The sequence below is a fragment of the Chelmon rostratus genome, chromosome 20 (assembly GCF_017976325.1).
Source record: "Chelmon rostratus isolate fCheRos1 chromosome 20, fCheRos1.pri, whole genome shotgun sequence".
NCBI classification, from domain to species: Eukaryota; Metazoa; Chordata; class Actinopteri; order Chaetodontiformes; family Chaetodontidae; genus Chelmon; species Chelmon rostratus.
In genome coordinates, this window is record NC_055677.1 from 7,524,469 (window position 1) to 7,538,107 (window position 13,639).

General features: G+C 39.0%; 1 protein-coding gene across 1 annotated transcript in view; it reads right to left on the bottom strand.

The window, feature by feature from the left end:
• Positions 1 to 12,408, bottom strand: part of pou6f2 (POU class 6 homeobox 2) — a 71,793-nt gene extending 59,385 nt beyond the window's left edge. Inside the window, exons 1-2 of the mRNA XM_041961844.1 lie at positions 12,323 to 12,408; positions 6,271 to 6,458 (exon numbers count right to left, since the gene is read on the bottom strand). Coding sequence (XP_041817778.1) covers positions 6,271 to 6,458; positions 12,323 to 12,408 — 274 coding nt within the window. The remainder of the gene's footprint in view (positions 1 to 6,270; positions 6,459 to 12,322) is intronic.
• Between the last annotated feature and the right edge of the window lie 1,231 nt (positions 12,409 to 13,639).

The following is a 13,639-nucleotide window of genomic DNA, read 5'->3' on the forward strand; positions in this document are numbered from 1 at the left end:
GAAAAAACATAATAACTTCTCGATAGCCTGGATCTCTACTGCCCTATACTGGCCCCCCCTCTCCGCCCGCCCACACCCCTGCCTCATCCACCATACACCCACTTCTCCTGCCTCAATCTTTGGTTTCAAAGGAAGCGAATCAGCCAGAAGGACAGAAGGTTATGCATTAGTACTGGTCATTGCTCAAAGAGCGAGCGTTATAAATAATAAAGGCTTGTGAAGGACACAAGGGCTGTGGGATGCATCTCTGGTTCACGCCACACAAGTCAAAGACAAGACTGTAATTTCTATTCCGAAAATGTGACCCTTGCAGCTTCAATTACATCTCAACAACACCAACCGTGTCCGTGCCAGGAGATGTGATGCCTCTTTGTTAGCTCTACATGAAAGGCTTATTGATATTTGTTATGGAGCGCATGAGACACAACATATAAGTTTTTTGAAAACGATTTCCCAACTTAAAGAAAGTGTATAACTAAAATGAATGCATATTGAAATTCAATTTATTTTCTCCACAGCAATCCACCTACAGAACTTGTAATATGCTTTTCTTTGGAATACTTTCTAGTCAAGGCACAAATAATCTCCTTAACTTTAAATATACAAACAACAGGGGGAATTACATTGTCAGTTTTTTTGAAGTTCTATGTGTTGCTGAAAGTCACTTCTGCATAACCAAGCATCCGTGAAACCTGATGACCTTTGCTGCTGTTTGCATCAGAAACAAGACGTCTGCCTTGTGTTCATCCCCCCTGTCCTCTTTGCCACGCGGTGATTGTGTTGCTGTAGCCATGGGCACTGCGGGCACATTAGCAAATGTATTACACCTGCTTTATAAGCATGCATTAAGCTTGTTTTCAAGTTTGCACAGACAGCTAAAATCCCTATAATGAGATCCACCTCCTGGGGAGAGACTTGTTCTCCCTCCGTCTCCTTTATCCACTCTTATTTACTCAGCGTGGCCCATTCAGCACTGGGTTTGCGCCACTTTATTACTTAACCTCACCACACAACATTACGAGGCTCTTTGCATCAGCAAGCAGCCTATCCCACCATGCATCCTGCTCGCTAAGATGATTACACAAAAATAATAAGAACTCGTGCCTGCAGCAGTGTGTGTGTGTGTGTTTGTGTGTGTGTGTGTGTATTTGTGTGTATGTATTTGCAAACGCAAAAGAGAATTTTGCACGAAAGACAGTAGTGTTGTCCCATATCTACACAATATAACAATACTATGAGGAACACTCTGACTATCTTAAATATTTTACTATACAAAAAAATTACATTTTGGAACTTAATAAAGAGAAAGAAAAATGTTTGCAAGCTATTCTTGAGACTGTCTCACCAAAGTCCACTATTAGTTTACATTTTCTGTAATGAAATTGTAATGCAATGAAAAAACGTGTCAAACACAGCCCACTGAAAAATACAGCAGACTGAGAATGCAAACTGACATCTTTGACTAGAATTTGGTTGCATATAAATGAAATAGTCTAGGTGGAATTCTGAAACTGGAACATAAACTCGAAAATCTGTGTTAAACACACACTAAATAAGGAAAGAGTTGATGAGACTTTAGCATTGTACAAGTACTTTAAAGCTACATATAAGGAGAGGTACTGTAAAAAAGTACTCTCCAAAATAAATACAGTAAGTAAGCGACACTGACGCTCTAATTAAGTTCACTAATCCAGTAATCTGATTGCAAATGCAGCCTAATAAGTGTGGAAATACACAAAAAGAAAGTGCAGCATTACAGCAGATGTGGCATTCGGTGTGGACTTTTTGTTCTGAATGACCTCCAATACCAGGAATCAATGAAAGATTCATTTTGGGGAAGGGGGGTCTCTAGGTGACCTTTGTGAAAATGTTCCACCATTTTGGCAGAATCCGTATAAGTGCAGACCATTTCATGTAGACAGTAAGTGTATGAAATGAGTGCTCCTGTCGTTCCAGCCTGGCTCTCTTTGACAGCATGATGATAGAAGCGTCACATCCTTGGGAGAGTAAATGCAAACTGACAAGAGATGAGCCTTTGGTTGCTGAATATAATACGGAATTGTGCTCTGAGTGTCTTATTATCTTGTCTGTTGATGTCTGAAAGGGGGAGATTTGCTTGAGAAGAGAAGACAGAAACTGCACGCATCCAACACCATCTCGTCCTTTGAAAAAATTGCTTGCCCTACTAACCACAGCTTTCCCACCTAATGTCCACTTCTACTTGGAATAAATACAAGGCGGCAGGATGTTTGTGGTGCCTCGTAGCCCCTGTTAGCTGAAGTGGAAGACTATTTGCACAGGCAAGCTTTTAGGAGGAGAACGACCCTTTCACCACTGCAGTAAGCATGTGGTGGGTGTAGAAGGTGGACAATTTACTGTAGACAAACATGACCGCTACTGTCATTGTCTCCCACTGACTTCTTCTTCTCATACTAGCACAAACTAAAGTCATACATCAACTCTGCAGGGAAGAAAACTTGTGGTAGGCTCTCTAAATACGAAAACACATTGTAATTGCGGCACAAACTAGACACGCCTTTATATCAAGGTTCATAGAGTGACACCAAAAATCTTGGAGCAATGATGATTCACTGTTGAGCTCCATATTTATCACACCTTATGTACAAACAGCCCCAGCGACAAGAGATCTTGTTCAACTCTAGATGTTTTCTTGAAGTATCTGACTATTTATCTTTAAGTTGTCCTCAGCAAAAGACTTACAGGACATACTCACAAGTGTTTCAATAACGAATCAAGAGGTGCAGATTTTCAGTTAGCCGTGTTATGAAACGCACTGTGTATACATGCGTTCATGTAGTAAAACTACTCAACACACAGTCAAGACGTCTCAATTTTCTCTGCATTTAAGATCATTTTGATTCTGCCGACACAATACATACAGTAACACTTGAATTCTAGGGGTGCAAATTAAGTCATGATTTGCATTTCCTTGAAAACAAACCAGTGTGTGCTGTTATTCTGTTCCTCTGATAAGCGTGCAGGTTTGTGAGCAAATGTCAATCATGAAATTGGAGCATTCTACCAGCGAGGTATCCAGTTTTCTCTTACCTCTTGCTTGTAAAAGGGAAGAATCTGGTAGGCTCAAGTAAGGGTTGTTTTCATATCAGTGGCATTCATGGCCATAATGTTAATTGCAAACATAATACCTTGCAAACATGAGTTTTCCTGCAAACACAAATATAAGCAAATGTGATCCGACATAAAAACCAACTGACGTACCGAAACAAAAATTACTGTCCAAAATGTTTGCTTATATACACTGTTCAGCTATGCTATTGGTCAAAATACCATCAGTTACATTACTTTGCATTGTGTGGAAATTGAATATCCTCAAAATGTCAACTATCTTTTGCTTTTACCTTTATGGCCACATGTGTTACACCAAATTGGTTTTGGAGGGGCTTTATAGACCAGACTCAACTCTCAACAGTTAAAACAAAGTTTCCAAAATGTTAACACATCGAACAAAACACTCACAACAAAGAGACAACCATCCTCATTCTTAACTGAGTAAAAAAATTGAGTGACCAATCACAATCACCACACCTTTCCCCTCTGTCTGGTAGCATTTAAAGAAACATACAGAAAGATGCTGAGTCTCTCTTCTTCGACTCCACACTCTCTGTCTTATTCTTCCTTCCTATCTCCCCCAGCAGAAGACAGGACTGTGCCATGTCTCCTCGTCACTCCCTGCCTTTCTCTGTGACAGGTCATGTGGGCAGTGGTTCCCAAACCAAACCTGCCGCTGGCACAGCCCAAGGCTTCGCCACCGGGCAGAGAGAAACCAACCCCCCCACCAAAATTCACAAGTCACATTGGAGCAGCTCCGACCAGCCACATGCAGTATGAAGACAGGCCATCAAGATCACACCAAAATAGACACTAAAAATCTTAATCTCATGGCTCCAGAAATTAGCAACATGCTACAAAATTGCATGTTTTTCCTAAGCAATTTCTTATTGACAAACTGTCATTATTTATGAGACAGCTTCATATATAAAAAAAAGCAGCAAAGCATTTAATGAAAATCAAGTGCACGTAGCACGAGACAAAAAGAGAAGCAAAAAGTAGCAAGTGAGAAGCAGAAGAGGAGTCAGATAGATGATCAGAAACGAAGAAAGAGGGAGAGACTTGATGCTTATTAAACCAAATTGCAACACTTCTGAGACAAATCCTGCAGTACACAGTCCTTGTTTAGGAGACTAACTTCGTCTTATTCTTGAATAAGGATCTAAAAGACAGCTAAACTCTTACTGATGAGGTTTGAGAGTAATATTTGGCTATCCCTCCTCCAAACTCTTATTTTATTTCATTCACAAATGTTTGGCAAGCTCAGTATATGAGCCCCATACTATACTCTCTGCCACTTGCCAGGAAACAGACACACACACACACACACACCACACACACACGCACAAACACACACACACACACAGAAAGAGACAGATCCACACATACTGATACACTACATTAACAACTCTCATTATAATCTTGAAAAACAAAAAATATGCACTGTTTACAGCAGTATGAATCGATAACCAGCAATAAAACAATTATCTGACAAAATCTCACAGACATACACACTTCGGCACGCACATACACAAATAAACACACAGTTTAACCAGAAATAGAAAAACAGACAAACAGACCCTCACAAGCAGAGCAGACAAGATAGTTTTGACATTTAAATAGAAACCAACATCTAAAGCCATTAGAGAAGGATTTTTGTCAACTTGCACCCACATAAATAAACAAACTATAATCATAATATTAAAACTTGACAAAAACAGTAAATGATGAGGAGATGTTAAGCAAATAAGGTCTTCATAAGAAGTCCTTCAAATTTGTTTTGCACAATATTTCAAATGGTTTCTCCTAAGAGGCTTTCTTCTGAAATTAAGCAGATAAAAACAAAGTGTTGGAAATAATTTGTTTAATGAATAATAAATTTCACACACGTTAAGAATTTCTGTTAAATTAAAAATACCAATTTAAATGCTGTGGCTCTCTCCACAAGGACAAATGTGTCAAATTTACAGTCACTGGACGCTGCAATTTGATGTAAATGCAAATATTCAGTTTGTAGTTATTTCCAATTCTAATGATTATACAATCTCTCAAATAAATGCATCTCAAAAAAACCTTTAGGGCTACATTATCCCTCTCTTTACAACAAATAATTTGAAAATCTGCTATGGTAATTGATGTCATTATGCTTATTGATTCGTAATGAGGCCCAGCCATTGAATTAGTTCACATGACTAAAACAGCTCATAATAAAAAACCACACACACAGACACACACACACACACACTGATTTAGGCAAACTACCAAAATAGAGTGTGAACACTCAATTAAGCGATAACTGCAAAAATAATGAGGCATGCTGATATAGAAATTGGCTAATTTTGAAGATAATTTGCAACTGAAGATACCAAAAGACCAAAAATAACTTAATAAACTGAAAACTGAAAATAAATAACTGCAAGAGATAAGCCTCTGCAATAATCTAGAAATAATAATATTATATCTGATGTGCTGATAGTAAATACAATATCTAACATAAAGTAGAGGTTTTAATTTAAGTTATTATCTTATTATTATCTGCATAGTTTGCCACAATGTTAAAATTACAAATACAACATTTTCTCCATCTGAATTTAGGAAAAAGTACATATTACTAAATACCACCAGGGCTGTGAAGGTCGGGTTGAAGCAAAGTATGCTGACAGCCAAAATGACATTTTTATGGATCACTTAAACTTTTTAATACATTTTATATGAAGGAGAGTCAAGCAAAGAAGCTGCCATAAAATACACAACAGCAATAGAGCATCACAATTATCCACTAAAGCTTTTGTTTAGTATTTAAGACATATAATTCCAGGATAATGTGCTGCATCTTCAAAAGGAACTGCAACACAATTACCTGTTGTATTGTAAATCAACTTTCAACTAACCAGACTACAAAATCTTATAAGAAAATCTGAAGTCTGAAAGTCTGGAGGTGCATAAAACACCTTAACACACAAAAATGACATAAAATACAACTTCATCATAACTACATGCTTTAAATGAGCCAAACACTGACTTGCTCATTGCACTTAAACTTAGTTTGCTGCCTGACACTGCTGACACCTGTCCCAGCACTAGAAGCCCTGTGTTTGCACCTCACTGCTGTCTGAAACAGACCTCAGCCAGCAGCTTTATGAAGGAGAAGGGACAAATGGGAGGCATGAGTCCACTTACCATACAGCTTGTTGGGAGTGCCCTCTCTGTCCGTGGCCTCGGAGGGCAGGAGCAGGGGCTCGTCGTTCAGATCGCTGTCTGGGGTGGCCGCTTTGTCGTCCGCCCGGAGTTCTGCCGCGCTCATGTCGCTGCGCAGGGAGAGCAGCGGCTTGCTCAGCTGCCCTGTAATCATCGGATCCTGGAGGGAGCTGGGAGCCCAGGTGGGAAATGGGGAGGAGAAAAAAAAAGAGAAAACACCCCTGGTTAGATGTGCTTCGGCGTCTCACCCTCACCGGCTCCTTCTCTATGTCTCTACTCTCTCTGCCCAGCTTCTCCTTTCTATTGCTCACTCATCACTCTCCCTCTCTCTCCTGCTCCCTCCCTCTCCAGCTCTCTTTTATCTGAGGCTGGTGCTACCCTGCTGATACTGCCGGCTGCTGCCTGGTGAAGAACTGTTACGGATCGCGTGGCTTTACCATTATACCCTGCAGTCCTAAAACAGTGATACATCCATCTCCAAGGGCTCATTACTACCTGACATGTGCCTCATCTTCACCAAACACTAGGCTGACAGCAGTCTACAAAAGAGGTCCATTGGCTGTGCGCTGATAAATAAATGAAATAAATATAATTCTACATCTAAAGATCGGAGTGAAAACACACACCAGTGATTATATCAATTTTCACATAGCTGGGGACACAAAATGAGATCAAAGGTGACATCTTGCAGCAGAGTCTGAAGCAACATGAACTTAAGGCCTGATTTAAACAAGAGATGAAGTCACTGATGTTCCCAAATTTTTCTCCCAATTATTTTCATTTTTTGTCTGCACTTAGAAACAAGGATGAACAGCATCTACATGATTAGAGCAGACATTAGAGATTAGAGTATCATCTGTCTGAACATCTTGGAATAGCAAAGTGAAAAATTAAAAAGAACTGAAACATCTCAGTTTAAAAATACAAAAAAACAGGTTTAAGAGATTTTTATGAATGCCATCGGGGCATTTTATCTGTAGGAACATCAAGCAATATTTTTACTTTTACAAACATTAAAAGGAAAGTTTCTGAATAGCCACTGGAAAATTGCTCTTACCTAACAAAGCTCCAGAAGAAAAGAGTAAAAAAAAAAAAAAGAAAAAGAAAAAGAGGTTTCAGAAAGTCCAAATGTTGAAGTCAGTCAAACAGCAGCTAAAACATGCCACCACAGCGCAGAGACCAGCTAGTACATGCTTTCTACTGAACCAGAAGAAGCCAGCGCAACCTTTGTGTATCTGAATGGCCACCACAGGTTCAAGCCTGAGGTTGCTTCCTAACACAGGCACTGGAGACGTCACCTCCTCCCTCTCTCTCTCCCTCACACATACTCCCTCCCTCCTTCACTCCCTCTGTCTCTTCCCCCTTGTGTCCCCTGACTGGAGAGCTCCTCAGACAGTGTTCACCCCACCTCAGGCTCTGAGACACAGACACACAGCAGCAGGACTATGGCCTTCTTCCTTATTTATGAATCAAGTTCAACCTAAATATATCTGAGCAAAGGACAGGTGACCAGCACGTATACAGGCACAGAAAGGAAAAAAGTAGGTGTGAGTCTTATCTTGCCCCTGCACCCATCAACGCATCCCCCCACCACTATCAGAGTGGTCGATGAGTTCCTGCCCAGAGGGGCCTTTTTAATGTGCTTGGCCCTCTTTGATATGACACATGATAATCTATGAAAATGTTAATCAATAGAAATAGTTTAAGCTGTCGTTAAAAACGTGAGCCGGCTGGTCAATACTCATATCCCTGGTAACAATGTCACTAGTCATCAGGGCTTCATTTGTGAGGCACTTAAATGTGGGACACTGCGCATCAATGCACCTCTCTGCCCGCCGAGGTAAACACATTTTCCCCTCTGTCTGAGCCTGGCCACACTCTGCATGCATTTGGGTCCACCCCCACCTCCTACCTCCTCTCCTTTGAGTTGCTTGATAGGTCCACTGGAGGGCAAAATTAATACCTAATTGAATCTTGCAGTCATCAAAATAATCAATAGTTTTTTATTATTTATTCTTCACAGTCTGTTGACTGTTTGAAAGCTCAGAGGGACAGGGGAGAGCACAGGCAGCCCTGAAATTTCTACCGTTTCACAATGTAATTTTCACTGGGGCAAGAGAGTTTGCAAGACCTATAAAAAATGAGAGCAGTGGTTTTTGTTACGAGGTGGGGGGAAAAAATAAAGGAAAAATGGGAATCTTTGCCCCGGCAGCTACGATGAAAAATAGAATAAACAAGCTACTGACACTTCAGAGAAGGGCAGGGTCCTTTCTGTCCATCCCTCCATCTTTTTCCCTTTCCCCTTTTCTCCTTATTTCATCATATCAGGAGTGTGGCGGTACCTCTCTAATGCTGGCATTTCTCTTCCTGACAGACTCCAAACAAGTGCTGGGAATGAGATCAGAGCTCTAATCTTCCCCTGGCCTCTGAGGCTCGAGGATAAGGGGGCAACACATCTCTCACCATCTTACGCAGCTGTTAATTACTTCATCACAGCTAGCTTTGCCTATTTGCAATCATGCCACCAAATTGGGTGTGTTTATTAATTTAAGGCCACAGAGTAATGCAATTACACATTATGGGATAACTATAATCTTATTGGAAAAATCCGTAATAAAAAGGGATATTTAAAAATTACCATAACAAATTATATTACTGATTCTAAGTAGTGGATGTTTAATGGATTAGCTTCATTTTTTAAAGCAGTAATGTGAGTTTGCGCATTTGTGTGTGTCTAAGACGGTTGGCGGGAGCAGACGTGAAGAAGGAGGTTTGTCTCATTTCTTCTCTGTTCACTCAGTCTGGCCACAGCCCAGGAACAGGTTGCAGAAACAAGAAAAAGCACTTGATCCCCCTTCTGCCTCCTGTTCACCAAACATCCCCAGTGCCCGAATAATCAGTGGTTAGCAGAGAGTCCCGAGCGTCATCAGATATCCATGCTAATAGCTAGCAGTCTTACCAGTGCTGTGCCAGCATGAGGGACAGTGGGTGAGGGGTTTCAACCTGAGACCGGCACACTCCACTCCACACACCGAAGGCTCCTCTGGTTAATGAACAGAGAAAAAAAGCCTCAAAAATCATTACTATTATCATATTGTTTTATGTTATTAACAATGATCTCTAATATTTATAAAAGTTTTCAACATGGACTGTCCACTCAGATTACCCTTCAGTTGATTTCGTATATACTAAGTGTGCAGTAAGTATACATTGAACATAATATACGTCACTGTTTTGTACTAACAGGACATGACACTTGCTGGTTCCAGCCAACCAAACATGAGAATTTGATCCTTTTCTTTTTTGTGCATGATAGTAAAATGGATATCTTTGGGTTTTGGACTGATGGTCAAATAAAACAAGTGAGGTGGAAACACCACCTTAGGCTGTTGGATATTATAACAGGCAATTTCACAATTTTCTGACATTCTGTAGACGGATTAGGGTTGGGTGCAGATCTTCAATACTTTTATGACACCAGCTGAACTGTTTAGATACTATCAAGTATAGAAAAATGCCTTGTTGTTTGGTAGCAAATTTTGATATCTAAGGAGTAAATCTCATCAGCATCAGGGAGCCAATAAGCATGTAGCATACTTGTACCAAGATCTAACAATGCTGGTGAATGGCTGTCTAAAGTTACACGTTGTAGAGGCATGCAGGAAAAACACTATGTTACGCCTAGAGACAGTATTTTGAGAGGTCTGACTACAGTCTGTGTCTCATAGGTGTAAAAATGTTTAATCAGATTAATTGATTAATTGACAAAACAATGGGCTAATTAATCAATAACAAAAATGATTGCTAGCCACAGTCCTGCATACCAGAAATGAAACATTCTCTCACACAAACTGACTTTGGAATGTCAGTGACAATAAAAATTCATAAACAAAAAAATAAAAAGATTTAAAAAGTACATTTTTTTGTTTTCCAATACCTTCCTCAATCTTTCTCACCACCAGGTGCAATTAGTGTAATAATTTCCCCTGTTGCTTCTTTTCTTTTCTGCATTGACTGTGGAAGAATAGTACACAGTAAAAATTCAAGCCTTTTGTAGTTATGCACACTGATGTTTATGTGTACACTCTTCTAACTTCTCCACTGAAACTCACTACATATTGTAAACCATCATTAGTATGCAGTATTGATGGACACATGTTATGAGTTTTATAATCTCACTAATACACTTGTGACCTGTCCGTTTTCCTACCTTGTGCCAAGTGCATGCTGGGATAGGCCTCATCACACCTGTATTAATTAGGTTTAAAATCTACCCAAAATATACCCCAGACTCAGACTTCTCTATCAGGTTTCACGTGTTCTTATAAACATTAATGTAACATACCGTGGTCAAATTCTGCATTTGCCTCGTCAGGTTACATGACTTTCTGAAATAAAAGCACAAATACAATACACAAATCAATTATTATATGCTTTGTTTTAAACTCACTATCACTGATCAATGTGGCCTACTGGAAAAAAAAGGAAGAGATTCACACAGTCATTATGATTTGTTTTTCTGCTAGAAACTAATGAGGTAGCACTTTTTATTTAGTTTTGCTGGAGTAAATTTGAATTTGTATTCCAATTTATTTCTATGGATTTAAGGAATGTTTTACACAAAAACAATGACATAAGCATGACAGCTTGTATGGTAAAATAAGACCAGCATACTGATGTTTACAGAAAAATCTTTCCTTTCTCAAAGTTGACCACATTTAAACAACAACTCAAAATTAAAATAGGACTTCAACTTTGTTTTAAGAACTCTACTGAAAATGATATTTCTGTGTTAATATATCAGTCAAAGGTCAACAATAACCAATAATTCTCAAGCACCTATTTTGACTGTTCTGTTGTTTTTCCCTATTGTATTGGGCAAACATCCCAAGACCTCAATGTCTAATGTAGTACGGTAGATGATGATTTGTCTCCCCCTTAGGGTTATTAACCAAACTGTTCCCCTCTCTCATGGTAAATGGATCTTTGTGTAGTTTTTGGACAACTTCACCAAAAAACCTTTATGCATGCATATGTCTACAAGCGCTATTAATAATTTCTGTGATTTACTCATGAAAAATACATAATAATAATACTTTGTATTATTGTATGTTTAAACTGACTAGCTAATCTACTTCTTCTGTATACACTCTTTTGGAAATGCAGACAAGTTGTATAAGTAGTGAAGATTTTAAGTTGTGAGTGTTTTGGGGAGGGGGGTTTGACACTCATTAATATGATCAGCAGTTATTCATCTCTACTCCACTAAAGCTAAAATGCTCCCCAGTGGATGGTTGGCGGGTCAGTGAAGGCTGAGGGCTATCAAAGCAGTGTATTAAAAGGAGCTCTTTGAAGCTTGTAAACCACGGTGCCCAGCAGGTCCACAACAGATAGACGCCTGTGATTGGTCAGGTGTGTGTGTGTTTTTTGCTAGATCGATTCATGGAGCTGACATTCTGGAGCATCAAAGCTTTCAGCACACTAATCTGACTCCTCCTATGAGGGCAAGGGTTGTTTTTATCATTTTCCCTTTTTTCTATGAAATGCTTAGAGGGGCTCCTGCATGCTTATAATATGAGAGTGGGCAAACCATGTGTTTTAAAGATTTGAAAGGCAATGAAAACGTATTGAAATCAAGCTCAGACACTGTATTTATCAACCAATAAATAATGTAAAACTATAGAGAGAGCAGCAGAGAATCACAGGGCCATCCACTGGGCACACCACCGGCAGCAGAGTAGTGACACCACAGAGATTCACACACCACTGCTCCTCAAAGTCAGCTTCCCTTCACATTGTCTCTGGAGACCTGTGCCACATACACACTCATGAAAGGTGTGAAAATCTGATTTCCCAAAAAGGAACGGTAATTCTCTGTGAGGGTGGAAGCCACAATCAATAAATCATTGCTAAGTAGATTGTAAAGAAAAAAAAATTATTCCCCCTTGGTATCAGTGCATTAGGATTCTCCTGAGGATGGATGAGGCGAGATGGGGGTGTGAGACAATCTCAATAAAGAAGAGGCAAATCATACCTTTGGCATTCATCTGGACTCTGGCAAGCAGCTGTCAGCAGGATGAAGAAGGACCAGGAGAGTCGACTAACATCTGAGAGATTCATTTGGCCACCAAGTCCAGGAATGTCTAGAAACATACAAGACCGATGAGTTTATCGACTGTGTGTAACATGTATGAAAGCAACCCTCTAGATCGTTTTAATGTTACTTTAAATTTGTATTTATTCATTTTTATATTTTTTCATCCAATGCTGGAAAGTAACTAAGTACATTCATTCAAGTATTGTACTATACAATTTTGTGGTAAAGGTTGCACCTTATGCAACTTTATCCTTCATTTTAGAGTGAAATATTGTACTTGCTTTAGTGCACTTTTATCTGACAGTTCCACTTTGCAGAATCTGATTTTACATACAAAGCCTGATCAGCTTCAATAAAATATGATGGATTGTTAAAATAAGCTTTACCTGCTGCAATGTTAATGCTGAATGTATGTTAATGCGTCAGTAATAATAAAATATGAAAAAATACAATAATGATATCATATTCTACAAGGGGCTATTCTGCATGATGAGTAGTTTTATGCTTGATACATTATATCAATATATTAATATTAATAATATTAACTTAAGTAGGTAAGTAGGTACTAGCAGCAACATTTATTGGAGGTGTCAAGAGTAAAAGTACTAATTATGCATCAGAATTACCCCTAAGGATGTTTTACTATAAAACTGTCTAATTAAATTATTTTTATAGCTGACGTATTCATGTATAAGCATTACTTAAATGTTGCAACTGGCTGGGGTGGTGCTGTTTTGAACTACTTTATATACTGCTGGCAAATTCATTCTAACAATGCATTGTATTTCATGAGCTAAGATGTTTTGCATGAATCTCACTGCAATGTAATGGAGAAGAAGAATTAAGTACCGTAAAATGAAAATACTCAAGTAAAGTACCACAAAAGTACTTAAAAAAACTGCATTTGCGTAGCTTACTGTAAAAGTATTGGTAACTTTTGCACCACAGAAGGACCTGAATTCTGTGCTTCTTCCATCACAGCAGCCATCAACCCTTTTATCCTCTTGGGAAAAGTTTGGAAGATCAGCTAACTGCTAATTGTCTACCATTAATTTATTGGACTTGGCACCTTTTCAAATTGTTGAAGTTGGTGTAATAAAAACTCTGTGAAGACATGATTTGTGGTTTAGAGAATATCCTACCTGTACTTGGCATAGTTTGATTTGTAGACCTTGAGCTTTATTCTAAAGAAAAAATAGGCTAACGGTTATCTTAACTTATAGTTAAGGTGAATTTTAAGAACGGACATTTTTC